Source organism: Nanorana parkeri, unplaced genomic scaffold (assembly GCF_000935625.1).
Source record: "Nanorana parkeri isolate BGI_ZX_2015 unplaced genomic scaffold, ASM93562v1 scaffold1219, whole genome shotgun sequence".
Taxonomy (NCBI): domain Eukaryota; kingdom Metazoa; phylum Chordata; class Amphibia; order Anura; family Dicroglossidae; genus Nanorana; species Nanorana parkeri.
Window position 1 is genome coordinate 346,978 of NW_017307487.1, and position 26,362 is coordinate 373,339.

The following is a 26,362-nucleotide window of genomic DNA, read 5'->3' on the forward strand; positions in this document are numbered from 1 at the left end:
CACTGAATGCAAGAGACGTGGCACATTCTGCCATTATTTGAGGGAGTTTGGAGTCTGTTTGACAGTGTAGAGGTTACCTACAGGGATATGGAGAGCATTTTTGAACATCCAAAGCTCTTTGTACACAGTGATCTTCAAACCTTATATACGACTTGACTCAAATGGTTCCCTTTTACATCATTCCCTTCTCTATAGAGAAAAGGAAACTAGCCCCCCAATTACTTTTAGGCAGACACACGTTTGTGGCAGGCTATGGCACGCCCCGTTAATGTATATCTATGATTTACATGCTTGTTTTTGGGGGAGGGGTTTTGTCAGCATCTCAGAAAGTTCTGTTGTAAGAATTAGTCAGAAATAAAGCATTTTCAGATGGAGGATAACAATGGCTGTCTCTGCATTTCACTCAGTACAGGATTCCTTTTTGGAGGCTAACTTTGTGTTCGGTAAATTATTACAGCTGAACCCCAGACACACATTTATGCAGCTATGTATTCTTTAATACATCTCTAAATGCATTTTTAAAATGCAAGCAGTGTAGTACCTGCTAATAGGATTAAGTGCTGATATGAGGAAGATATCCTTTCATTATCCAGTCACAGATTTGGGTTGGTCGGGGACTCATAATTGAAAGTAAAATTGGAGCAGAGAAAGAAGAGAAATGTAAATCAGCTCCTATATATGTATTTTAGCTGTGTATTTAGCTGTTTTCCTGGAATTCAGGATGGTGTTATGGTCACATAAGTGTTAAGGTGTCAGTCTCCGAGTTAGGTTAGGTGTTAAATATGCATTAGGGAGTAGAGAGAAGATTTTGACCAAATATTTCTGGTCAATGTAGAAGTGCAGGTGGCAGGACAGACATTTTTTTTACAGGGAGTCTTTTTACTGGTAGCTTTAGTTTGGTGACATATCCTGTTTTCTCATATTTTCAAATGACCCTGCAAATTGTCCTAGCTAGTTGTTGCAACCATGTCCACACTAATTGGTCTCACTCATACGGTGTGGCCTTCAAAAGATTGAACTGGCAAATATAAGTATTGGTTAAAATGTAAAATTCTAAATAGTGTTAAGTAACTGCCACAAGTCTTGATACACAGTGTGTGTGTGTGTGTGTGTGTGTATGTATATGTGTAATATATATATATCTATATAACACACATACAGTCATGGGCAAAAAATATTGGCACCCCTGCTTTTCTGTCAGATAATGCACCACCTTGCGCAGAACATTGTTACAATTACAAATGTTTAGGGATTCTCATGTTTATTTATTTTATTTGTATTGGTATGACACAAAAAAAGTGGAGAAAAAAAAGCCAAATCTGACACACTCCAAAAATGGACAGGACAAAATTATTGGCACCCTCAATTAATATTTGGTAGCACAGCCCTTGGAAAAAATAACTGAAATCATTTGCTTCCTGTAACCATCAATGAGTTTTACACCTCTCTTATTTTTGCCCCTGACTGTGTCAGTTTCCAGATCTCAAAGGGAAACTATACCTGCTTAAATGTAAATTATGCTATCAATATGTGTTTTTGTTCCCCATAGTCAATGTTATGACACTTGTTATCATACAAGTTATCACCTACCAAAGGACACACTATGCAACTCAGTTATCTGTATATGATATCCAAGCAGACACATTTTGGCATTGAACACAAACACTGTCCCATACAAGGCTCCCTTATCATCAAATTAAATCTAAAATGATCTAATCGACCGTATAATCATATCATGTTACAATTAGCTTGTTTACATTTGATATAGTACTTTTAACTTTAATGATACTTTAGGTGTCATTTGAAAAACAGAATGTATGAAACACAATTTAAATATAATGTATTTTAAATAAACATAAGATTATATTCTCTGCCAAACCAAAAATAATGTAATTAGACTCTAGAATTTAACTTTACTAAACAAAGGAAAAAGCATTAGACAAGGTGCATTTAACGCCATAAACAGATGTGATTCAAATTGAGAATGATGAAAATCGTTAAAGAAGGCACAAATTAGATGAAGTGTTAGGTGTCTAGTAGTCTGATGGCTGAAAGGGAAATGTAAATGAGTCCCTACAGATTTCTGGCACAGTGAAGAAAACTAATGTCATTACTTGCCAAGATGGTGGAACCTTTCACATGTTAGAAAAGCCATGTACTGGTTATAGAAAATAAATTTCCATTGTTATAAAAAATCTTTTATTATCAAATATGCCTTTAAAATAGCTAAATTTTTTACAGACTTTCAGAGAAAACCTATCATGAGAGTAACATTGAGAATGCCAATGCTTAGGTCTAAAATACTAGTTGCCGGGCTGTCGCACTGACCCTTTGTCTTGGATATTTTGAACCTAACACTAGACAGATATAAAAGAGATACATTAACGTTGTTTTGCAATCATTAATACATTGTTACATTTACTTTTAGTGTAAGCATTTGAATTTGACTTGGTATCAGCCTGTTGCACTCTACTGTCTGTAAAACAGAAAGAGACATAGGGAGAAACAGCACAAGAAGCCAATCAGGTGTGCTGCAGTACAAGTAGCATGCTAATAACAGGAGAGAGCAGAGCAAGTTGATAAAGAGATAATCTCATTAGTTTGCTGCTTCTCCTATCCACTATCAAGTGGGGTGAACACTGCTAAGATCAGGGCCTCTTAACTGCCAGGCAGGACTGTGCTGTGTGGAATCACTATGTACATCTAAGGACTGGATGGACAGCAATACAAATCCTTTGGAAGATAAAACAATTTCCATATACTCTATGTACAGTATTTCATCTGTGTAGTTAACTGCCTGAGGTTTCGCTTTAAATCACTGACCCACAACCACAATGAAGGCCTTGAAAGGCTAGACATTTACTATCATGTGCATTGGTATATTACTGCTTCCACGTAGGCTCACTCAGGTGCTAATGTTCCAAAGGGACAATTAACTAATGGAGTGATTTTCATTCTAGCTTGCCTTTAAGATTCAAATAGAGAGAAATTTCTCTCGAATTTTGAAGTGAGGACCAGCTTAAGTGAGAAATTATTCCTTCTGTAAATTAACTCATTACTTTTTTTTAACACTATCCTTTTGCTTTATATGTATTTAGGGATAGTTTACTAAAAAAAGCATTTTGTTCACTGAACCTAGGTGGTTTATTCCATTATAGGGAATGTAATGAGTTTCTTTTTATTTAATTTATAATGGTGAGCATTAAAAAAATGCAAATTTTAAATATATTTTTTCACTTGTTTTAGAAAGTTAAAATTGTAATTATGTTGAATATTACTGTTTCCTTTTAAGGCAACTGGCTTCTTTACATTTGTCAACCTGTCTATTCCCAGCTGCATTGTTTAACCACTTCCCGTCCACCAATAATTAAAAGACGGCCAGACGGGTGTCTCCTGGTGGGCGTCTTTAGCTTGCGCACGCCCCCCTGGCGAGCATGAGCGGGAACCCGCAAGGATTTTAAACAGCCAGTGATGGCCGTTTACATACAAGCGGTCTTGTATGATGCAAGTGAGGGTGCGCCCCCCCCCCCCCCCCCTTACCCCTCCCCCCCCTCGCTGTCCCCACCGCCACTGTCCCTGCGTCCATCCATACCAGGCAAATTCTGTGCACTGAGAACAGAGGGAGGTCAGTACGCGATCTCCCTCCGCTCTCCTCCCGGTCTCTGAATGCAGGAAGTACGCCGCCGTTGCTGTCCCCGCTGCCGTCGTCCCCGCGATCCCGGTGTCCATCTGTCCCGGGGATGTGGCTCTGTTCACTGAGAATGGAGGGAGATCAGTCCGCGATCTCCCTCCGCTGTCCTCCTGGTCTCTGAATGCAGGAAGTGATGTATATTACATCACTTCCGCATTCCTCTGTCATTATCCGGTACATAAACCAGAGAGAAGCTGATGAAGCAGATCTGTGATTCATCAGCTTCTCTGGGGGTCCCTAGGTGACATTAGGGGTTTTAGAGACCCCTGATGTCTCCATAAAGAGGACAAGTAACTGTAATTTGTTATCACTTAGGAGCACCCTATGTGATAACAATAAAGTTAAGTGTAAAAAAAAAAAAAATGCTCACAAAATAAATACAAATTTACACACACAAAACAAAAAAAACCCAATTTTTTTATAGTCCCCCACCCCCACATAGATGCACAAAAATGCGTAAGATGCGCCTACACGCAAAAACGACGATTGTTCCAATTATGCTGCACGTGTTACATATCGCCGTGAACGTTGCAATGAGAGCAATAATTCTAGGGCCATCAATCACTGATAACACTAAACTGATGAGCGGTAAAATCTTTTAAAGCATCGCCTATGGCCAATTTTGGCTATGGTTTTTTTTGCGATTTCGCGGGCGCGCACAATTTTAAGGCTTGACATGTTTCGTGTCTATTTACCCGACGTGACCCCGTCTGTAATATTTTACCAAAAAATTGAGTAAAAATAATTGTTTTCTAAAATAATAAAGGGAAAACCATTTTCTTTTAAATATTCGGTACTTTTTTGTTATATAAAAAAAATAAAACCCCAGTGCTGAATAAATACCACCAAAAGAAAGCTCTATCTGTCCCCAAAAAATGGTATAAAATTTATTTCAGTACAGCGTTGCATGACGGAATAAACATCAATCAAAGTACCGCAGCTCTGAATACTGAAAAATGGCCTGGACAGGAAGGGGGTGTAAACACCCTGGTCAGCAAGTGGTTATAAAAAGCAAAATAAGAAGAAAGGGAGTCACGTATATAGTAGCGAGTGGTAAAGACAGGTCTCCTGGGTTTCAATAATCTATCAAATTACAAGCAAGGCTCCCCTAAATACAAAATCCCACAAGATGGAGCTGTCTATAATAGAAAAACAGGCAGTACAATGTATCAAAAATTTAATGAAAATAAAGAAATAGAAAACATAAAACAAAATCGAAGTGAGAGGTGAACATTTCCCACAGAGAAACAGAGATAAATAAATAAATCTCCCTCGATCTATATAGGCAGATCCATTAACCTATCGCAAAACAGTGCAACAGCCGGTATGGAGCTGTATCGAGATCAATTTTAATCATAGATGTACGCATATATATTTTCGAGGCATAGTTCATATAAATCATCAAGGCATTAGGTTTTATTTGCACTAAAAATAACTAGTTTCAACTCATAAAGAAAGTTGAATTAACTAGTAATTCATTGAAACATATCATTTAATGCAAATATGTATATGTATTGGGAAACACCATGTCTGGAGGGGAGGGGGAGGAGAAAAAAAAAAAAGGGGAAGAATGGCTCAGAGGTTGTCTAGTAAAAGGTTAGGGGAGAGAGAGAGGGCTCACAGGTAGCAACTGAAATTGATTGAATCATTCAGGCCTGGCGCCTCATGGGAGCCTGCCTGATGGATCCATCTGCATTCTCTCTGTAAAAGGAGCTTGTCCCAATCGCCTCCTCGTCTATGTTGATGAACCCTATCCAGTGCAACAAAGCCTCTTGTTTATAGCACTCAGTTGCTCAATCTCCCAGTTTATAAACATGCAATTAAATTAGTCATTAGGGGCAATTTATTAATGTGTTTCCGAGAAAAATTTTAGGCGCAAAGACCAAAATGTCATGCTAACTAACAACAAAGATTTATCTCTTATGCATCTTTTTTTAAGTGTTCTTGCGACATATTCATAATTCAACTCACTGCACATGTTTTGCGACATTTCACATAATTGCGCAGTAATTGCTTCCAGCATTTGTGACATTAAAAACCCTCCAAACTGTTGTACTGACCAAGTCCTCCTGATCACTTTTTGAAATATTGCAAAAATAATTAAGCTTTATACCCTCAAGTAAGGTAAGCACTTCAGGGCTATGCAGCAGTCATCCAAGCTTGCAATTGAGACAGTTTAGAGACAATTTAGGGACACTACTCCTTATGAAGGCATTTAGGAAAGAAACAAACTAGGATAATAAATATATTGCGATATATACACTAGAAACCAGGGATGTCACTGTTTAAAAGACGCAGATGAAGCGGCCAAAATTGATACATTTGCCCAATTCTTTCTTCATCTGCGTGTCTGCTGTGCTCAGGTAAAAAGTACAGAGTTTTATTCAGAGAGAGTCTGAAGACAAACAGACAAACACTATGTAACAATAGTGCTTTTTGAATCCTGTTCACCTTGTTAAAAAAATGTAAACACAAAACAAAAATCAAGCAACATTATCAGAAAACATTCTAGATTCAATTTAAAAAAACAGAAATTTTGAAGTGAGCACAAACTAGGGTAAAAATGACTACTTTAGTAAATCAACCCATAGTAATATAATAAAAAAATGTCTGTAAAAAGTTTACAAATAAAAGGTGTGCAGCACTTCCATTATTATTGTTATGCTCATATATATTTTATGTAGCATTATGTAGTTTTGCTCTTTGATGTTTTCATTGATAACAGCAGCACATACATTAATTATAAGATTAGTGCTAACCTGCTCAAGACCACCGTGCACTGCTTGGAGACCTGTGGATTTTATTGCTTCTTTGTCAATAATACCTAAACAATGACACATTCATTAATACAGATTTAAACACTTTTGTTTTTAAAAAGCAAATAAAAAAAAAACTAGTAAAAAAATTCACAGCAAGAAAAATATCATGGCTATGCATGATTGTAACCACACTTGAATTTCTGATGTTTTGAGGAGACATAATGAATGATACATGTCAAGGAGCACTGAGAGTCAAATCCTTGTGAAATATGTGATCTCCGGCCAAAAACGCAATTTATTTTAATGGGGTCATTCCACAAATGGCTTTAAACATTTTATTTCCCCACTGCTATATCTCATTTTTGAAGGATAGATTTCAAGAAGTAAAGGTTGTAACACTGAACAGCATTGATCTTTTTGACCTGGGGTTTGCTCGCATATTCTCTTCATCTGCTGTATGGATGTCAGGTGAATTGAAGCAATCACAGAGACATTAAATTTATTGGTATCCTGTAGGCTATAATTTCACATGCCTGATGTAGAATACTGTGGGATTAGGCTTGTGTGAATAAAGGAGAGTCTCTGAGATGATAAAATGCATCTTGGTTAATATCTGCAGTGATGGGATTTTTTAATTGACTTCTTATACAGTTAATTTAACTTGCTTTATTATAATTCTCTGTGTTTCTATTCTAAAGTGGTCAAAATATTTACTTTGGCTAAAGATGCCACTACCTGAGCAGTACTTACTACAGGGCCTCCCGCACTTACAATTTTCTTACTAGTCTCAAAAGTAATAAAGAATCCTGGGCACAATAATAATTTGCCTTATCAGACTGAGTGCAGACAGATGTAAAGTCATCCAGTAAATGTGCCAATCTAAAACGTTCCACACTTGAGAGGAAGTAGGCCATGGACAAGCTTCTGTATCTGACTTACAGCCAGTGTAGTCACTTAAAAGTATAGACACTTAAAAACTTAGGCACCCCAACATATCTCCCAATTACCTACCTCTGCCTGTTATTTAGAACCTGGAGATTATGCACAACATATGTCCTGCACGTCATATCTGTACTTGGACTATTTATAATGTATACACACACACACACACACACATATATATATGTGTATGTATATATATATATATATATATATATACATCTACTATAAACAAACTATCATACATAATAAAGCACAGGTACAACATATTATAGATGATTTCTAACTAAGCAGATGCTAAACCTTCCCACTTTTTCTCATAGGTGCTACAAAAGACATGGGCAAAATGCTTGGGGGGGATGAAGAGAAAGATCCAGATGCGCAAAAGAAAATGGAGGAGCAACAGGAAGCTCTTCGTCAACAAGAGGAGGAGAGGAAAGCAAAATATTCAAAGATGGAGGCTGAGAGAGAAGTCATGAGGCAAGGTATCCGAGATAAGGTGAGCAGCAAAGTTTACTATTTTATTGAAAGTTAACAGACAGCACCAAAATACCAAGATAATTAATAGGACATAAAAATAATCTGTAATAAAATTATGAGTATGTAAATCTTTTGTGATCTATGAATATCTCAGTCTGAATAGATAACCTAGGGGTTTCACCTAGACTAAATCCAATCTCAGGTAAATGTATGAATGCATTTGATCTTTTAGCAGATGTCTACAGGAATTCTATTGATGGGTAAATTAATCAGAATGAGATGAAGTAAAGTTATTTTAATATTTTGGATCATACCTGTTCAGATAATGATCTTTTATAAGAACGATTTTTCAAGCATTAGCGAATGCAATAATAGTGGAAAAGAGGTATGTATATGTATGTATGTATGTATGCATGTGCGTGTGTGTATATATGTATATATGTGTGTGTGTATATGTATATGTGTATATATATATATATAATATATATATATATATATACAGGGCTTGAAAAATTTGATAGTGTCTCACCAGTCAGACGGGCACTTAAATACTTACCGGGACCCGCAGTGAAGGACGGAGGACATCACTTGCGCCGGCGACACTGACGCGCAAGGTCGGAGGTCGATCGGAGGACAGTCGGAAGTGCGGAGTGGTCGCAAAGCAGGTAAGTTGGTAAGCGAGGATTAGCTGTATTTATATACACATAAACACACACACACACACACATACACAGTACAGTATATGAATATATATTGTGATGTCTGGGGATGTCAGCACAAATGGCTCAAGGACCAGTCTTGAAGCCGCTTTAACATAAAACAGGACAGTCTTTTATTGCTTTCAGAACAGAAGGATAGCTTTCTTCATTAATAACACAAGGTCCGCTTGTGTTTCAGCAAACAGAACGTATCGCATAATCTCACCGACTCCAGGTTGTTGCACATACTCCATGTGTTCCAGTCCCTGGGCGTTAGGGTTTTCCTTAACAGAGCCACAGTCCACAGCTGTGCTTAATTAATACTGGTCAAAATCTCTCCATAACTTTCACACCTTTAGTGTGACTCTTATACACATTTTTCGTTTGTCACTGACTCTCTTAAGGTGCCCATACACTGCTCGATTCTCGTACGAGAATCGGGCGAAATCCCGCGATCGTACGAGAATCGAGCAGTGTGAACGAAGACGCGTGACCGTTTCTACTGTACGGTCGCACGTCTTTTGTCGAACCAACATGCTCGAGAACCCGCAGAGAATCGTATGATTGTCGGCGGGTGTCTAGCCTGCTCGTCCGATAGCTGCGGAACGGGCCAGTGTGCGCACGCGCACACTGCCCGTTCTGCATTGCGGTCATCGGAAGCCCGCCCCTCAGCGGGGCGGGCTTTCGATGATCGCAAGTACGATCTGCCCGTCCAAGGTAGGAACTTTCAATAAGCATACGACCATCGCAAGACAAAAGTCTTGCGATGGTCGTAAGGTGTATGGGCACCTTATGCCTCCTCGGCTGTCTTCCATGTGCCTCCAGCACACACAGCCACCTGGCTCCCCTCTGATTTCTGGGTGGAGTACTCCTGAACACCTTGTGTCCAATCACTAGGTGCTGGCCACTACTAAACCATGGACCCAGGAATGGAGATTTCATCCCTCCCAATTCTCTTTAGAAATCTCCCGGTTCCAGGATCCCATGCCAAATCCAGAAAACCTGAAAAGAACTGCAAAGTCATCTGTTCCCAGTAAAATAACTTCCTACAACACCCAGTTCTACTGTGGAATTGCAACACAAAAACTAATTTTGTATACACACAAAGATATTAAGTGCATTGGCGCTAAAGAGAACAATCGCTGAAGAGAAAGGAAGCCATATACTGGTAATATATCTGCCTAGATTTGTCCTTAAAGTGAACCTGTGAGCTTATCTTATTTTCTAATGTAACTCAAGGTCACTGTGATGACTAATTACAGTGATCACATGATACTGGTTACATTGACAATCTCTCCCCTTCCACTTACTAAAGAGGAAGGAGAGGAATTCAAGTAAATTGTGAATAGGAGAATCGATGAATGACTCATCAGCAGCAGATGGTGACTCATTCATTGATTCTCTTTGGCTCAGATTTTTTTTAACCCTTTCACTGCCTCTCATCTCCTAAACTACTGCTCTTCAGCTTGCCTCTGTATTGTGATCTGTATGTTAAATCGTTATCTCCCTTATCCAGCACATCTGCAAATTAGCCTCTTCATCTCAATCCTGCCTCTATATGGGACCTGATGTGCTGTATGTAGTTCACAATTACATTGTGAACAATTACAAAAGTCTGTGTTTCAGCCCCTTAATACCATAATTTTTCTTCATTTCCAAAAATTGCAGCAAAAAATAAGATCACCTTGGGGTGTCTATTTTTCCAAAATGCACAATTTTGGTAGTTTTTTTGCTGTCCTGGCAGAAAGTAAGGGAAACAGTTATTTTTTTCAAAAATATTGGTAGTTTTTTTGTATAGTAAAAAATAAAAACCCCAGCAGTTATTAAATATCACCAAAAGAAACTCTATCTGCCTCACAGAAATTATATAAAATTAATTTGGGTACAGTGTTGCATGACCAAATAATTAGTCAAATAGTCAAACTACAAAAACACAAAAAAAAAAAAAAATTGCCGATAATAAAGGGGTATATACAGGTTGGTACTCAAGTGATTAACCAATCAAATAACAAAAAAACAAAAGTCCACTTGTATTTGTTTTTTTACATGTCAGTACCAGCAGAGGCGTCCCAAGGCTCAGCCTCCTGTGACAGCTGTCAGAGAGGAGAGCAGGCTACAAACACTCAGAGTATAGATAATAGATAATTGAGGACATGGTATGGTTACTATATCCTCAATTATGAATGAATGGGAGTGTGATCTACATCACCTCCTGTTCATTCATGAATGTGGTTATAGTAAACACACTATGTTCTCATGTTATGAATGAACAGGAACACATATAGAGGATTCCTGTTCATTGATAACAGGGGCTGCTGAAAAAGAGATTGAGGACTCTGTGTTCTCAATCTCTTTTTCTATTTTAAAAAGGGAAATATCAGGGTTCTGTTTAGACCCCTAATATTTCCCTGAAGCCCCTAAAAGTAACTCTGCTGGGCTGAGTGAGCAATTACCAGGTGTCACCCCGCACACTCGCCGAGACGTCACCGTGCGCATGTGCGATGACATCATCGCGTATCGATCTTATGATACCTGCCGGCGGCCATCTTGGTGATGGACGCCGGCAGAGAGAGGAGGGGACTGTCACCCGGTGGGATAAGGTATGCCGCCGGGTCCCCTCCTCTCTCTCTCCTGATACTGCCAGGGGTTTGGTCCATGACCGATCGCCCGACTTTTCAGAGGGGGGTGACACCAAAATGACTGTCAGTCATTTTGGTGTCACCCCTCCAATAGTGTCACCCGGGTGCGGGCCGCACCCCCCTTGTGACCCCACTGAGTACCAATGTACCAATGTAAAAAGGACGGTCCGATAAGTTTTTCAGGCAGATCTGATTGGAAGCCCAAGGTTAGTCTATGGACAGTTGGATCTAAAGGGATGTGTGCCCATTTACATCTGATTGTAAAACAAAACCGAACATTTTGTTTTACAGACAATTCCATTGTCTATTTTGAGTTCCATTTTGGTGGACCTGATCATGACGGATTGGGGGTAATTGATGTAAACAGACACATGTCCACTTTCATTCAACTCCCCATAGATCTAACATGGATCCAGAAATTGAAGGTTTTCTTTTCATAAGATGGAGGAAAAAACTGGATGGATACAGCTATCACAGTGGTGACATCTATTCCCTACTGCTCCGATCAGCAGGGAATCCGTGGACAGATCCCCTGCTGAATGAAACTGACAGGATCATCCCTTTGGTATACACAGTGGCGTAACCAGAGTTATGGGCGCCTGGGGCAGAAAAACCTTTTTCGCCTCCCCCATTATATAAACATCCACTGGAACTGTACCCCCCACACACACATGTTTTTATTTTAATTTTTTCACATTTTTTTATATTTTATTTTTTTTATAAACGTTAGTAACCATACCATATCCTCAATTATCTATACTCAGCGATCACTGAGTGTTTGTAGCCTGCTCTCCTCTCTGACAGCTGTCACAGGAGGCTGAGTGAGCTGTGCGAGAGGAAAGCCCAGCCTCCTGTGACAGTGCTGTCTCCGTCCCCACACTGCTCTGCTGTACTGTGATAGGTGGCCGAGCGGTGTGGGAGGAGAGATACCGGCCGCTCACAACGCTCTTGTACCGCAGAGCTCGACCAGCTGTCACTTTCTCTCTTCCCCCCTGGGACACAGAGCAGCGCCGGGAGGAAAGAAATCACGGCTGCGCCGACAAAACGGCAGGCAAATGGCACTTTCAGCATTTAGCCGAAAGTGCCATTTTCGGCCGGCGCCCCACCCCCCTTCAACTTTATGCCCGGAGCCAGCGCACTGGCTGCCCCCCCCAGTTGTTACGCCACTGGGTCGACATATCAAGTAAATACAATGTAACATTCATTTTATTATGTTGTATTTCTCAATGACACTTGCAAACACCATCTGCAGTTGTCACTTTACACAGTAGTGGCTGCTGAAGCTCCTATGATACAGAGTCAGTCCTTGCAATAGCAGCCCGGCGCTAGTGGCAGGTATAATGAGTAGGGCGTAGGAAATACAATCCTAGGAAGGTTGTTGAGGTTTTCTAGGGCCTCCTACACCTGAAGTCCAAAAGTGGTTTTAATGACATGCTCTCCAATTCAGTGTATGTACTATGTATGTGATTAGAGCTGTGAGGGAATTAAAATAATGTAAAATGTAAGCAACTGCGGGCTTAAGCAAAACATAAGTGCACTTTAACCCCTTAGCAGTGGTCATTTTCTGCCATCCTCTGTGAAATATTTTCTTTTGTGTAATAGCTGTTGGCCATTTGGACCAAGATTCCCACTTTGTTAAGCATAAATGCTAACAACAAAGAGAGTTGCCAGCATTTATGCATAACATAGATATCTTTTCCTTGTCCTCCTTTTTTGAATTTAGGTAAATCCAAGTTGTTCCCTGTAAATAACTTTCTCAAAATAATTGCTAGGATGATTATTGTATCATCCCAAAATTAATAATATCCATTTTACATTGAGTCTCTTCAGTCTGACTTTTGAAAAGTTATTATACTGCTTCCTATTTTCTGGTTTATCCCTTTCATGACAGTGACTCGTTTGCTTCTTCAGTCAGCCAGTCTTTTGAATTTTCTTTCACATCTGACTGCTTTACATAATTTTCTTTGAATGATGCTAGATCATTATGCAGATTGTCGGGCGAGAGCTTTAGGTTTTATCTACCTGTGAAATGATTGTGCCAGTTAGTCTCTTATCTGTATTTGCTTGTCCTATCATCACTTCATCACGAGGAGAAGTATCCAATCAATGGGAATATTTTGCTGCTATTAGAAGGTGCATATATGTTGCCTTACAGGGTTGCCTTACTTTGCATGCTTACCTGTGTTATATTTTTCAGAAGAAAATAAGGGTTATTCTTTTTCCGTACGTTTCTATTTATATAACAGTGTACAGATATTATGGTCCAGGTGCACTTTAAATACAATGAAATAATTTTGTGCTGGGAATTTACTTTACAAAAAGTGCAACAGTCATAATTACATTGCAAGTAAGACTGAAAAAAGACTAAGGGCCATCAAGTGCATACTTGTTCAGGGTTAGTGACTTAAAGTTGAACACAAGGCAAACAACTAAATACACAGATGAAAGAAAAAAAAATTGGGTCTCTGCTGCACAAGGTATTGCAAGCTACCAAGTAAAATGTAGGTACTTACACTGCTTACATTTAAGAAATACCTTTAATAATGTATTAATAAATACAGATCTGCATTCATTTTTGTCATACATATCAGTCTGGAGTTCAATCTCAATTAAATTATCATCTTAATGAAAGTTTGAGGAGACATAAACATGCATAAGAGGTGCAGGATATTAAACATAGGCTATTAATGTTACATCATGCAGGCTGGTAATACAGTAAGGTAGGCACTTCATTTTCACCAGTGGACATTGAGTATTGTTCATGGGGTTAAGCATAGGTGTGCTACAGACTTTAATTGTTGGAAAAGGCAATCCAGAGTTGCCAAATTTCATTATTTTTCATTATAGAGTGGTACTTTTTTTTTTTTTTAAATAAAGCAAGCTCTTCACTTTTTGTGCCAACTGGCAACAGTACACTTTCCTGCATCTGGCATTTATAGCATTTAGGGGGCTGCACAAAGGCAATGCGGATGTTAGATCTCTGCATTCATATGTCTATAAACTCTTATTAACATAGAAACTAAAATGTAAGTCAAACAGTGCTTAGTATTAAACAGAAACATGTTCAGCATTCTATAGTTATTTTGGGGCCTGGTATTGAAAAAAAAAATAGACAGAAATCATTGTGATTATAATGTATAAATACAATGAGATTTTTTCAGTTTTACACAAACTGCGTGCATATAACATGGACCTATGTCATTTATATTTACTGTTTTTTTTAATGAACGGTCAGCAAAATTCAGCAGCAGAGACCTTTTCTACAGCACAAAATGGAGAGCTTGCAGTGGCACATTGATTTTGCCTATTTGTTTATCTCTTTTCACTTCCCCGAAGGGATTGATTAACACTTATTCTGTCCAATACACAGAGGAGTGACTAGGCAACAGAGGAATGATTTAAGCACCTTGTCAGACAGAACAAAAGTTTCATTTTAATACCTTCCCTAAGCTGCTCTCTAGAAAAGATTAGTTTTTGAGAATTTAATTTGTAGTGTATGCAAAGTAGGTGGACTCTACTAGAAAAATCACAGTCCTAGATCCCTGTTGAAGGAAGTGTAATGCCGGGATGCAGCTTCAATTACAGAGCTTTCAATTGCTTCATCTATGTTGTGTGAAGAATAGCATTGTCAAGTGTTTAAATAATAATACAGCTATAAATATATTCATGATATTTCGCTAATAGGAATTACAGGAACTGAAGTATACTGTCTTGACTCCATGTCAGATGCATTATTGATAAATAGAGCAGTAAGAGCTATTTTTCATGATTGTTTTTGCTTATAGTGCAAAATGATTATATGACTCATTTATAAATATTGGAACACAGTAAATATATGGTAGCGTTAATTTTGTATGGCAAATTGGGAAAATGACATTTGAAATCTGCTTGACTCCATGAGGAAGCACCTTCATCTTTGTCTATTCATATATTGTTAATGACCCTTTCATATATATATAGTAAGGCGCAGAGATTCAAATGGTATTGGCAATGATAAACCATGCACAAGACAGGAACACCCAGAAAGGAACAGGCCAAGCATGTTTTTTTCAGAAAGGCAGCAAACACAATTTCAGTCCACCAGGGCTTTGTACAGCGAGTACCTAGCATGATTCAAACAAAACATCTGAATATCCGAACCACTAACTAAACTCAGGTCAGTTCCCGACAAGCAAGGTTTCCCAAAATCCATTAGTGTTCTGTCAACAGTCAGCCTTTTCACCTAGCAGCAGACTGCCAGAGTAGAGATAGTGAGGGAAAGAAAACCCAGAGTATTAATCAATATATATGAAGATTTTATGAATACCTGCTGAGACTAATAATCAGGTATTGCTACCAGATAAGATATGAACCTATGGATGGAAGCTTTGTTCCACCCAAAGCTCTACATAGCCTCTTGGTTTCATAACTTAAGATTCTGAGAAAACAAAAAGTTTGTTTTGTCTACATAAGACATAAACATAGAGCCCCTCACCATATTTATGTGAGAAACCTAGGTGACACATACATGCCATCCCCAGACCTGTCCACCAGTGACTTACAATATTAATTGAAAGCAAAGTCTCTGTGTAAATGGTTCAATCACAGATCAAACATAGGAAAGCATATCCAAGTATAATTGGGTAGGATTCGAGATAGTAGTAGACACAACAGTCTTAGGGGTCTATTCACAAAGCTGCCGAGGGCAGCCGAGTGAATGACCGATCAGAAGTGAAGTGAGCCGAACACTGTTCGGCTATTCACTTCAGGCTGCTACAGCTGATTTTAGCCGTACATCGGCTGAAATCAGCCGTACATCGGCTTGCTTCGTGTGGCTTCGGATCAGCCGAACATGCTCAGCATGTTCGGCTGACCCGAAGTGCAGAAGGAGTTCGACTCAGCCGATCCAACATCTGGATCGGCTGAGCCGAACCTCCGGCAGGCTTCTCACTGCTGTACCTGATGGGGAACTGCAAAAGAGGGCGGGTACAATGCTAGTTTACTATTGGCTATTGAAATTGAAATAGCCGCTCGGCCAGCTTCGGCTTTTAGCGCGGCTAGGCCGAGCCGATGCATATGCGATCGGCTCGACCGAGCTGCTCGGCAATGATCGGGAGCTGTACAGGCTATTGTGAATAGCCCGTACAGCACCCCCTCGGTTCTACTGAACCGAAGGGGTCCTGGGGCCGAAGCTAGCCGAAGGATCGGCCAAAGCTACGGCCAGATCCTTCGGCAGTTTCGTGAATAGACCCCTTAGTGGTTCAGAATCGGACATCCATTACAGCAAATTGCTGCACTGACTATTATGCTGGTAGTCTGATTTAGGCAAACTAAGATGCTTCCTACAACAGTATTTATCATTAATGGCAGAGGTGGGCAGAACTGTATGACATCTTGAGCCTAGAACTGTAATGCCCAACTGAATTCTCAGTTTAAAACAGCTTACTGCATTCCAGGTTCATCAAGATACATGGTTATTAAAGTCTTACAGTTTCTTTCTTATAGTAAGCAGCCACAGCCTTATGGAAAAGTCTGTTTCTTGGCAGAATACTGCAGAGAAGGACCCTTGCTTAGTTTTTTGGAAGCAGTGGCCTCTCTTCAGATGTCCAACATGCCCCCCTAGTAATTCAGACCTATAGTTCTGCAAACATACTCTCTGCTTAATTTAGAGTTCTAGCACTGACTCAACATCGGGCTAGTCAGACCTCTGCAAAGAGACAACAGCTTCCACACTGAGAGCAAGGGTTTTTCTCTGCAGCATGCTGGCAGGGGACAGGCTTTTCTACATAGGCTGTGGTTGATTTTATAAGAAAATTAACTGTCAGGCTATGTACACCTTAACATTAAAAGTTAATTTGGACTTTAAGAGAAAAAAAGCATGTTTTTAAGACACCAAATCCTTTTAGAACTTCATTTTGTTTTCTGGAAGAATTATATTTTAAGATCTCTTAGGATGTTAGTATAAGAAAAGGCTATAGTAAACTACTGAGGATTACAGAGGACATTCTTTAGTGCTTAAAAATAATTCTAAGATTACTGACATTTTAGAAGCATATCTACTACAATAGAGAGCTGCTGTTCCCAGTTTATGCTTAGGTTGAAGGGAGTGGGAAGCAGAAGACACTTGATGTTTGCTGCAACATTCTTGCTGTTTCATGTAGTGCATAGAAGATTAGGGAAGGGTCTTGTTAAAAGGGACCTACCATTACATCATGCTTCACCTAAAAAATAGGGCACATGTCAGTTTTACCAAATCACATTATTACTTTGAGTGGAAAAAGTAGCTTTCTTTGAAAAAACTAAACTCTGACTTCAGGCCTACACATGTACCTTAACCAAGTCATGTCAAAGATCACATTGAGGTTGATTTACTAAAGGATTAGAGACTGTTCAATTAGCAAAGTGAATGTCCGCTTTGAAACATGTATTTGTGCTTTGCAATCATCAAGGCACAACCAGGAACTAGAACTTGCATCTGCAACAAGCATATTTGTCTTTCCCCTATGTTCATATATTATTACAAATTATACAAAGTAACAAGGTTTTTAAAACATAACCACAATGATAGAATTATTAACATTAAGTCCATTTTCTTACCATATTTATGTAAAGATAAACACTGAGAACATACGGTAATTCTTTAACCCCTTCGTGACTGACAACGTACAGTGTACGTCGCCAGCATCGGGGCTGTTTAAACAGACTCCCGGTGACTTTTGCCGCCGGGACTCTGTTTAAACTTGTAGAGCCGACTGTCGGCTTTACAACAGAAGCAAAGATCAGAATCTGTTCCTGGAAAGCCTCTGTCTAGCTTAGCAAGGTAGATTCTTTGGCTCTCATATGCTTGTACAATCACTTCTCTGACAAAAGAAAAAAAATGGCTAGGTTAATTAAAAAAGAGCGCTAAGAGCAAAGCTGAAGTACAATGTGCAGTAACCCATAGCAGCCAATAAGATGAATAAAAGATGAAGCGTGTCTGCTGTGGGTACTTTACTTTTGTGGTATGTCTAACTTAATATTATTATATTTTTATGAAACCACTTGATCATGCTTACTCAGTAAAGTAGTGTAAAATGTCAAAGTGAAGTATAAAGTACAGCAACCTATTTCAACCAATCATATTTAGACTTACACCAATGCAAACAGTTAGAATATCATTTTATTTTGATGGTCCACAGCAATTTTTATATCATTGTTACACATTGCACTCTTTTATTAAATTTGTCTACTTATTGCAAAATCTCACTGAAATATTTTTATTGTCTCCGGTTTTTTTAATTCGTGCCAGACATCAATTTAGACCAAAGAAGTGATTGTTATATTTATTCATGCTTTGTACCTTGATTATCAAAGATAGGTTTATTATGTTAATATTTAGTATTTTTTATAAGTGTTTTTTTTGTTTACATTAAAGTATATATTTTGTTAAGTTTTAACAAAAGACTGAAAATACAGTAAATTATATTAGTGTTGCATCTAGAGAAAATGAGTGGCAAAAAATAAACAATGTATTACCTTATCTAAATGTAAATTGATATTTTGATGCTGGAACAATTGTTATGCTAATTGAAACATATTTCATTCCTCTGGTTACACGCTGTTTTTAATTTATTTTTGTTTCAGAGTACAGTACATCATTTGTGTGTACCATCAGCCATTTCTTAAACTTTTGCATAATACACATAGTCCATCATCCTTTAATAGATCAACCAAATGAAAGCTAATTTAAAAGGATTAATTTAAACTCAACAACAAAAGAGAAAACTAGCAGTTGGTGGGTGTGAAAGAAAGGCAGGCTCATTTATATAGGTCCCTATAATAAAATTAAAATTTTGGGGATCACTAAAGCTAATCACTAATTGAAAATACATGAAATAAATTGAATAATATAAGAATACAAAATCCATTTAAACATTTATTTTTTTCACAATAGGAATATAATAGCATAAATATACAATAATCTAAAAATGTAGGTTTATTCATAACCTAGGGATCATTTTATGGTTTATCATCTATCATCTAGCCCCAATACATTTTATGGTTGGGGCTAGATGATAGCCCCATCTAAATTTATTAAATTTGCTTGTGTTCACCTTTTTTTATTCCTCGCCACATCTCAGTCCTTCATGGACCTATGGTGGGGTTTATCATGGTAACAAGAGTGGACCATGCCAATGTAATGTATGTTAAAATGGCCACTTGCATTCTCCATCGGAAGGGCAGGGTGACAATGCAGGAACATAATTGGGAGACAGCGAAAGTGTTGTCACCCTAATGATTTGAAATTTTAAACTTCATGGCAGGATCACAGGGTATAAATCTAATTGAAGCTGCAGATTGAAAAATAATAGAAATTACTTTTAAAATACATTTTGGCCACAACCTCCAAAGCTCTCTTAGGGCTCTATTCACGAAGCAGCCGAAGGATCTAGCCGTAGCTTCGGCTGATCCTTCGGCTAGATTCGGCCCCAGGACCCCTTCGGTTCAGTAGAACCGAAGGGCTGCTGTACGGCTATTCACTATAACCCGTACAGCTCCCGAAGTTGGCCGGGGGGCTCAGTTGAGCCGAAGGCATATGCCGAAGCTGGCCGGCCGACAGCCTGCTTCTGACAGCTGGGCGGAGCCAGCCGTGATGTTACGGCTGGCTCCGACCACTTGCAGTGAGATCAGCATCCCTAGTTACCAGCTAACCAGGGACACTGATCTCCAGACAGCCTAACTCTCCCGGTCTCCCGCTCCCGGCCGCCCAGGAGAGAAACACTACTTTTTCTTTTTTATTATGACACGGAGCCGTTGCCTGGCGTCAGAATAAAAAACATTTTTTTTCACCATAGGAATGCCTTGCTAGATTTCTATTGGCTATTTCAATTTGCAATAGCAAACTAGCTATTGCACCAGCCCACTGCTGCAGTTCTCCATTAGGTCCCCACTAGTGATTGACAGCTGCAGAGGGCGGGTACAATAGCTAGTTTGCTATTGGCTATTGCAAATTGAAATAGCCAATAGGAATCTAGCAATGCATTCCTGTGGCGAAAATGTTTTTGTTTTTTTTGACGGCAGAACCGCCGAACCAATAGAAAACAGTTGGGCGGAGCTAGCTGTCACTGCTAGCTCTGCACAATCGTTTTCTATTTATTTTTTTGTACTTGTTTAACTATTTTTCTGTTCTGCTCGGTCCCAAAGAGGGAACAAGTAGAACAGCCGAGCCGAATGCCGCTTAGCGGCATTTGACTATTCACTCACTGCTGTTCGGCATCTATAAGAATAGACCGAACAGCAGCGAGTAGCCTGCCGGAGGTTCGGCTTAGCTGAACCAGATGTTGGATCGGCTGAGTCGAACTCCTTCTGCACTTCGGGTCGGCCGAACATGACCCGAAGGCACGCGAAGCCACCCAATGTACGGCTGATTTCAGCCGATATACGGCTGAAATCAACCGTACCAGCCTGAAGTGAATAGCCGAACAGCGTGCGGCTCACTTCGCTTCAGGTCGGTCATTCACTCGGCTGCCTACGGCAGCTTAGTGGATAGACCCCTTAGCAGTTTTGGGCCCATGCTGACTTAAGGTCCCCACACACCTTACGATAATCGTACGATAATCGCGGGAAATCCCGTGATCGTACGATTATCGTAAGGTGTGTGCAAGCCGTGCGACCTCTACTACTGTAAGGTCGCACGACTTTAAACTTACGGACATGTTCGAAAACCAGCCGAGCATCGTACGATGTTTGGCGGGTTTGTGGCATGTCCGTACGATAAAAGCCGTACGGGCCGGTGTGCACAAGCGCACACTTCCCGTTCGGCATTGCGGTCATTGGAAGCCCGCCCCTCAGGGGCGTGGCTTGCGATCATCGCAAGTACCATCTGCCTATGCAAGATAGGCAGATCGTACGTTTTTTAAAGTACCTTACAACCATCGCAAGACAAAAGTCTTGCGATGGTTGTAAGGTGTGTGCCCAGCCTTACACGAGAGGAAGAGGCACTTTCTTGCTGCTCAGGCACAGCTGCTGTGTCATCTTTCCTTTTTTGGGTTATGTCAGTGATGGACCTTTGTGCCCCTACTCAGGGGTATAGCATTGGTAGCAGAGCCCAGGAGAATGGTAGGTATGTCAGAGGGCAGAATTCATAATGGAGGCTCTGTGAGGCACCTCTTCTCACATGCCTGACTTTGCCATCTCATGTGCACTTTTCCTTTAATACTCCCTCAGATCTTTTCAAGGACACATATAATTAGTAAAAACTGTGGTTGGACATAATGACAGAATTTGCCACAGCAAAAAGGAGTACTGTAGATAGTTAAGGGCTGCAGGCTGAATTGGATGTTTTTGGAATGAAAGCAAGTGGCCTGCAGTGGCTTGCTAAAATCAGTAGGAAAAGGAGTAGAGTATTCCTTCACAGGAAAAAGTGAACACTCTAATGAAGTATTGCTTTTTCCCAAACCTTTTGTTTTTTATTATGCAAAACAAAAGGAAACTGCATCAAAGGTTTTAAAGCAATTCATAATTCTTTAAGTGGATAAAAGCTTTTTACTTTTGACTTTCCATACACTTTGCTTTCTGTAACTACCCATATATTTTGTATTGTTGCTAGCTGTGCTTGGAAAGTAATGTAGTCACTGGAAATTAAAATTGGGATAGCATGCAAAAAGTGTAAAATTTGATTTAGAATATAGAGCACAGCACATTTACTAAGATAGAAAATAGTTTAAATATTGTGAGTATGAGACAGGCCATAAAACGGAGGGAAACAGTATTATTTTCTTTACTAGGGATACATGTATAGTACATGTAAAATAAAATATGAATAGAAAAAAACATGCAAATAAAATTTAGACCCATATAGATAACCTACAGATTTCATTTAGTCAAATTCAGTCATATATCCTGCCAGAATCTGCATCTTTGCAATGAAGATTCATACTAAGTGTGCCAGCATACACTTATACACCTGAATGTTACTAAAATTAAAAGAGGTTCCCCAGAACTTCATTAACTTCTACACCTTCCATAATAGTCAATCTATCTCCACAGGGCTGAGTGATCTTGTATAAAGGATAAGACATATTACTCAATTCTCTGCTGTCCTCTAGAGGTTAATGAGCTTATATATACTTAAGATGAATGACACTAATTTTGTAAAGCATGCCCAGTACCTCCTGCATGCCTACTGGTATAAATTAAAGCAAGCAGATAAGAAAAAACTATAAATACTATTATGTATGAAGAAAAAGGAGGTGACCTAGCTGTGCTGCTTAACAGCACTGTATAAATCTCTGAACTAAATGGACAAAAATACAAATTCTTTGTCATATAAAACAGCTCCTATATGTGCATTTCACTGATGTATTTCGCTGCTTACCCAGTAATCAGTTTTAAAGTGTATTTTCACTTTCATAGTCACATTTTAGAACCCGCCCCACTATATTTTTTATTATGTGTTCCCATAAAATACATTTTAAACAATTTTTCTTACATGTCTAGTTGTTTCTTTGGACCAGATTTCTGCATATGTAGCCAGATTGTTGGCCGGAGTATGCCCACCCCTAGCAATGTGGCAGGAGGATTTTGATTGGTGGCTACTGCAGCTGGTCTTTAGCCCCAGCTCACTGGACTTGACAAAGATGGGATAGAGTCTGAGAATGAGCGGTGCAGAACAGGGGCCCACGTTTTTGGTAACAGAAAACCTTGTGATCTGAGCCAGGAGCCCTGGGGGACTGTGAAAGAGCTGAGCAGTTGGGCAGCCTGGCAGGAAAGAGAGCAGCAGAGGACTTTGCGCTTGAGAGTCATGTGAATCTGTATTGTACTGCTGCTGTGCAGATTCAGAGGAAAGAGACTAAGCAGTGTCCCAACATTCCTTCTTACATACACACACAATGGGCTGAACGCTCATTTTGTCTAGATGGGTAGGAGTAAGCAGTAACTCTTAAAGTATTCCTAAGCACTGTGTAATGGGTCCCCCAAATCCACTTTTCTTTGATCTGGTGATCTCATACACTTCAACTTCATCACATACATTGCATGACCATCAGTTCTGCATAGTACGTGAGGATGTTGAGGCCCGCCCACATCCCCGCAGTGTCGGGGAGCAAAGAAGAGCACCAGCTTTTGAAGGAATGAGGAATAAGATAAGTATTTGTACTTATTCCAATCCTTCTAGACAAAACAAGAATTTTACCCATGCAGCATAGTTACAGTTTATTCCAGCCCTGGGTTCTGATGTCTTTGTTGGGAGAGGTGCAGGTGTATCACTCTTTCAATTATTCAGAGCTATTTTTAGCAGATGAGCTCTAGAAAGTTCTAGAAATGTTCTCCTGCTATTGCATAGAGCTTTGTATCTGCTAGTCATATGATTTATTATTATGAAATATTAACTACAATTAAAATAAATTATAAGAAATGCACTGTATATGTTGAATTTTAATAAAATATTCAAAAAATATTTTTTTTTTATATGCCAAATTAAAGGTTACCAGAACATGCCTGAAAATGCAATGATAATCTAAAAACACTGTAAATTGTAATTATTAGAAAATATGTATAAAAAGAGACAGGGAGATGAGAGTAAAGCCATGGTCACAAAAGCAAAAGATTGGTATGCCAAGTATATGATTTGCAGCTAAATATTTACTTTGTTGATACTTGTGGTGTTGGAAGTGGAGAAAGGGTTAATGCTAAGATTAGATCACTCTGGAACGGGAGGGGTGGTATAGAGGATAGGGAGGAGGAGAGCTGTCATGGAGGTGAAAAATTACTTTAATGTGGTAACTGCTGTAGCGGCAAGCTGACTTCATACTCTCAAGAAAGGCAAGCTTTTTGGCAGAATTTACTGCCTAGTCACACCCACCCTGTTGATTTGCAGCCAGCAGATCTTCCATCAGGCAGAACTCCAACTGCAGGGGTTCTATCTGACACAAAGGGCTCTATCCAACAAAACTGACAGCAATAACCTGGAATGAGTAACTAATATCAGTTCAGCTGCCACACCATTCGTTCTGATCTCCAGTTCTGTTTTTAAACTAAAAAGCTAATTTTAACTCATAATTGATTTAAGTTTGACCACTTATAAGCATAATTCTCCACAAATAATTTGTTCAAAAAATGATGAAAAAATATAACTTATGTATGTGATCAAATAATGTAAAGCCATACAAGATTCAGCTAGAGGACTAGTGATGTAGTCCTGAGTTTGACTCAGCTGATCCAACATTTGGATCGGCTGAGCCAAACCTCCGTCAGACTACTCACTGCTGTTCGGCCTATTCTCATAGAGTGAATAGCCGAATGCCGCCGAGCAGGGGACGCTGTTCTGTCATTACGATGAGAGCTTAGCAGAGCCGGCCTTGATATCACTGCCTGCTCCTACAAGCTCTCATGACATTTCAGCGTTCCCTGGTCACTAGCTCCGCCCGGTTCTCAGTGTACTGACAGATCAGCGTCCCTGGTTACCTGCATGCAAGTGGCTGGAGCCAGTGGTGAGATGACGGCTGGCTCCGCCCAGCTGTCAGTAGCAGGCTGTCGCCCGGCCTCGGCTTTCACCTCGGCTCAGTTGAGCCGAAGCATATGCCTTCGGCTCGACTGAGCCACTCGGCCAACTTCGGGAGCTGTACGGGCTATAGAGAATAGCCCGTACAGCAGCCCTTCGGTTCTACTGAACTGAAGGGGTCCTGGGGCCGAAGCTAGCCGAAGGATCAGCCGAAGCTAGATCATTCGGCAGCTTTGTGAAAAGACCCCTATGTGATCTATGCTATTCTGAATAAAGCCTACTATCAAAAAATATAATTCACACTCCTATACAAGATATATATTTTTAAATTAGCATACAGTTAATGATTCATGTACTAAATAGTGACCCTTAAAAAGTGAATAGTCAATGCACACAAAACAATGTGTTCATGTTTATATTTATTATTTGCATGCATATTTCTGAAGAAGCACAGTCAGGTTTTTGAATATAGTGATGAAAGAAACTAAAGAAGCAGGATGAACTTTTTTTCTGAATGAAGCAAATTGTTAAATGAGTGTTAAATTAAATTTCAAATTACATTCCTCAAGTCTCTGATGGCATTATGGAACGTTCTGATGAAATTGACAGCTTCAGCTTTGTAAATAATATAGCTTTGCTCACATTGATCCCAATCATATGCAAGGTAATAAAAAATAAGATGGGTGCTTGAATGGACACAGCTTCACCTTATTTGCTAAGCTAAGTCAACATTCACGTTCAAGTGAACAACTCCTTCCCCTTCAATAAAGCAACCCCGTTGACTCCACCATGTCTACTTCTGAATTGGTTTGTTAACTGTTTCCTTTTTTTTTGCCAGTCACCTGAGCTCAGGACACAGTTCCCGTAAAGCTTGTAATAAAGGAGACTCCCAGCTGGGAAATACTTAGGGGTTATTCACGACGGAGCCGAAGGATCCAGTCGTAGCTTCGGCTGATGCTTCGGCCGCCTGAGCTTTCCGGTTCAGTCGAAACGAAGGGAAGCTGCACGGGCTATTCACTATAGCCTCGACAGCAGTCGAGCGGCACAGCCGAGCCGAACCCATATGCTTCAGCCATGATTTCACAGCTCGCACCACCCAGTTATAATGACAGATCAGCATCCCCAAATGAACTGGGGACGCTGATCTGTCATTAAACAATAACAACTGGGCGGAGCTGGCCGTGACATCTCAGCCAGCTCCGCCCAGTTGCTATTCATTGGCCGGGACCTGCTAGAAGACTCTGGCAGGTGTCGGCCAATAGGAAACAGTTGGGCGGAGCTAGCGGTGATGTCATCGCTAGCTCTGCCCAATTGCTTTTATTTTGCCTGCATCTGTCAGATGCTTCATTATGTGGCAGGAGTTCATCGCATATGGTCGGGTTGGCGTGCATCGTTTTTTATTATTATTATTTTAAATATTTTTATTTATCTTTATTTTCTTTAAAATATTTAAATTGTTTTATTTTACTATTTTTTTTGTACATTTTTAAAATAATTTTCAACCTTCTTTCATTTGTAAGAAGGTTTTAGTTGGCGTGTATTGGAGCAATAGAAAACAAAGAGAGTAAGATTTCACACCCCAAATAGATTGACTAAAAGGAATACGAAGAGTAGGTTCCACCTTAAGGTATGCAATTACCGAAAGGGGAGGGGCTTTTAAGAAATACTATAAACTCTCTAAATGCATAAAAATATGA

At 39.6% G+C, this 26,362-nt stretch overlaps 1 protein-coding gene across 1 annotated transcript in view; it reads left to right on the top strand.

The window, feature by feature from the left end:
• Positions 1 to 26,362, top strand: part of LOC108797055 (complexin-1) — a 218,589-nt gene that overhangs the window by 153,250 nt on the left and 38,977 nt on the right. Inside the window, exon 3 of the mRNA XM_018568621.1 lies at positions 7,713 to 7,888. Coding sequence (XP_018424123.1) covers positions 7,713 to 7,888 — 176 coding nt within the window. The remainder of the gene's footprint in view (positions 1 to 7,712; positions 7,889 to 26,362) is intronic.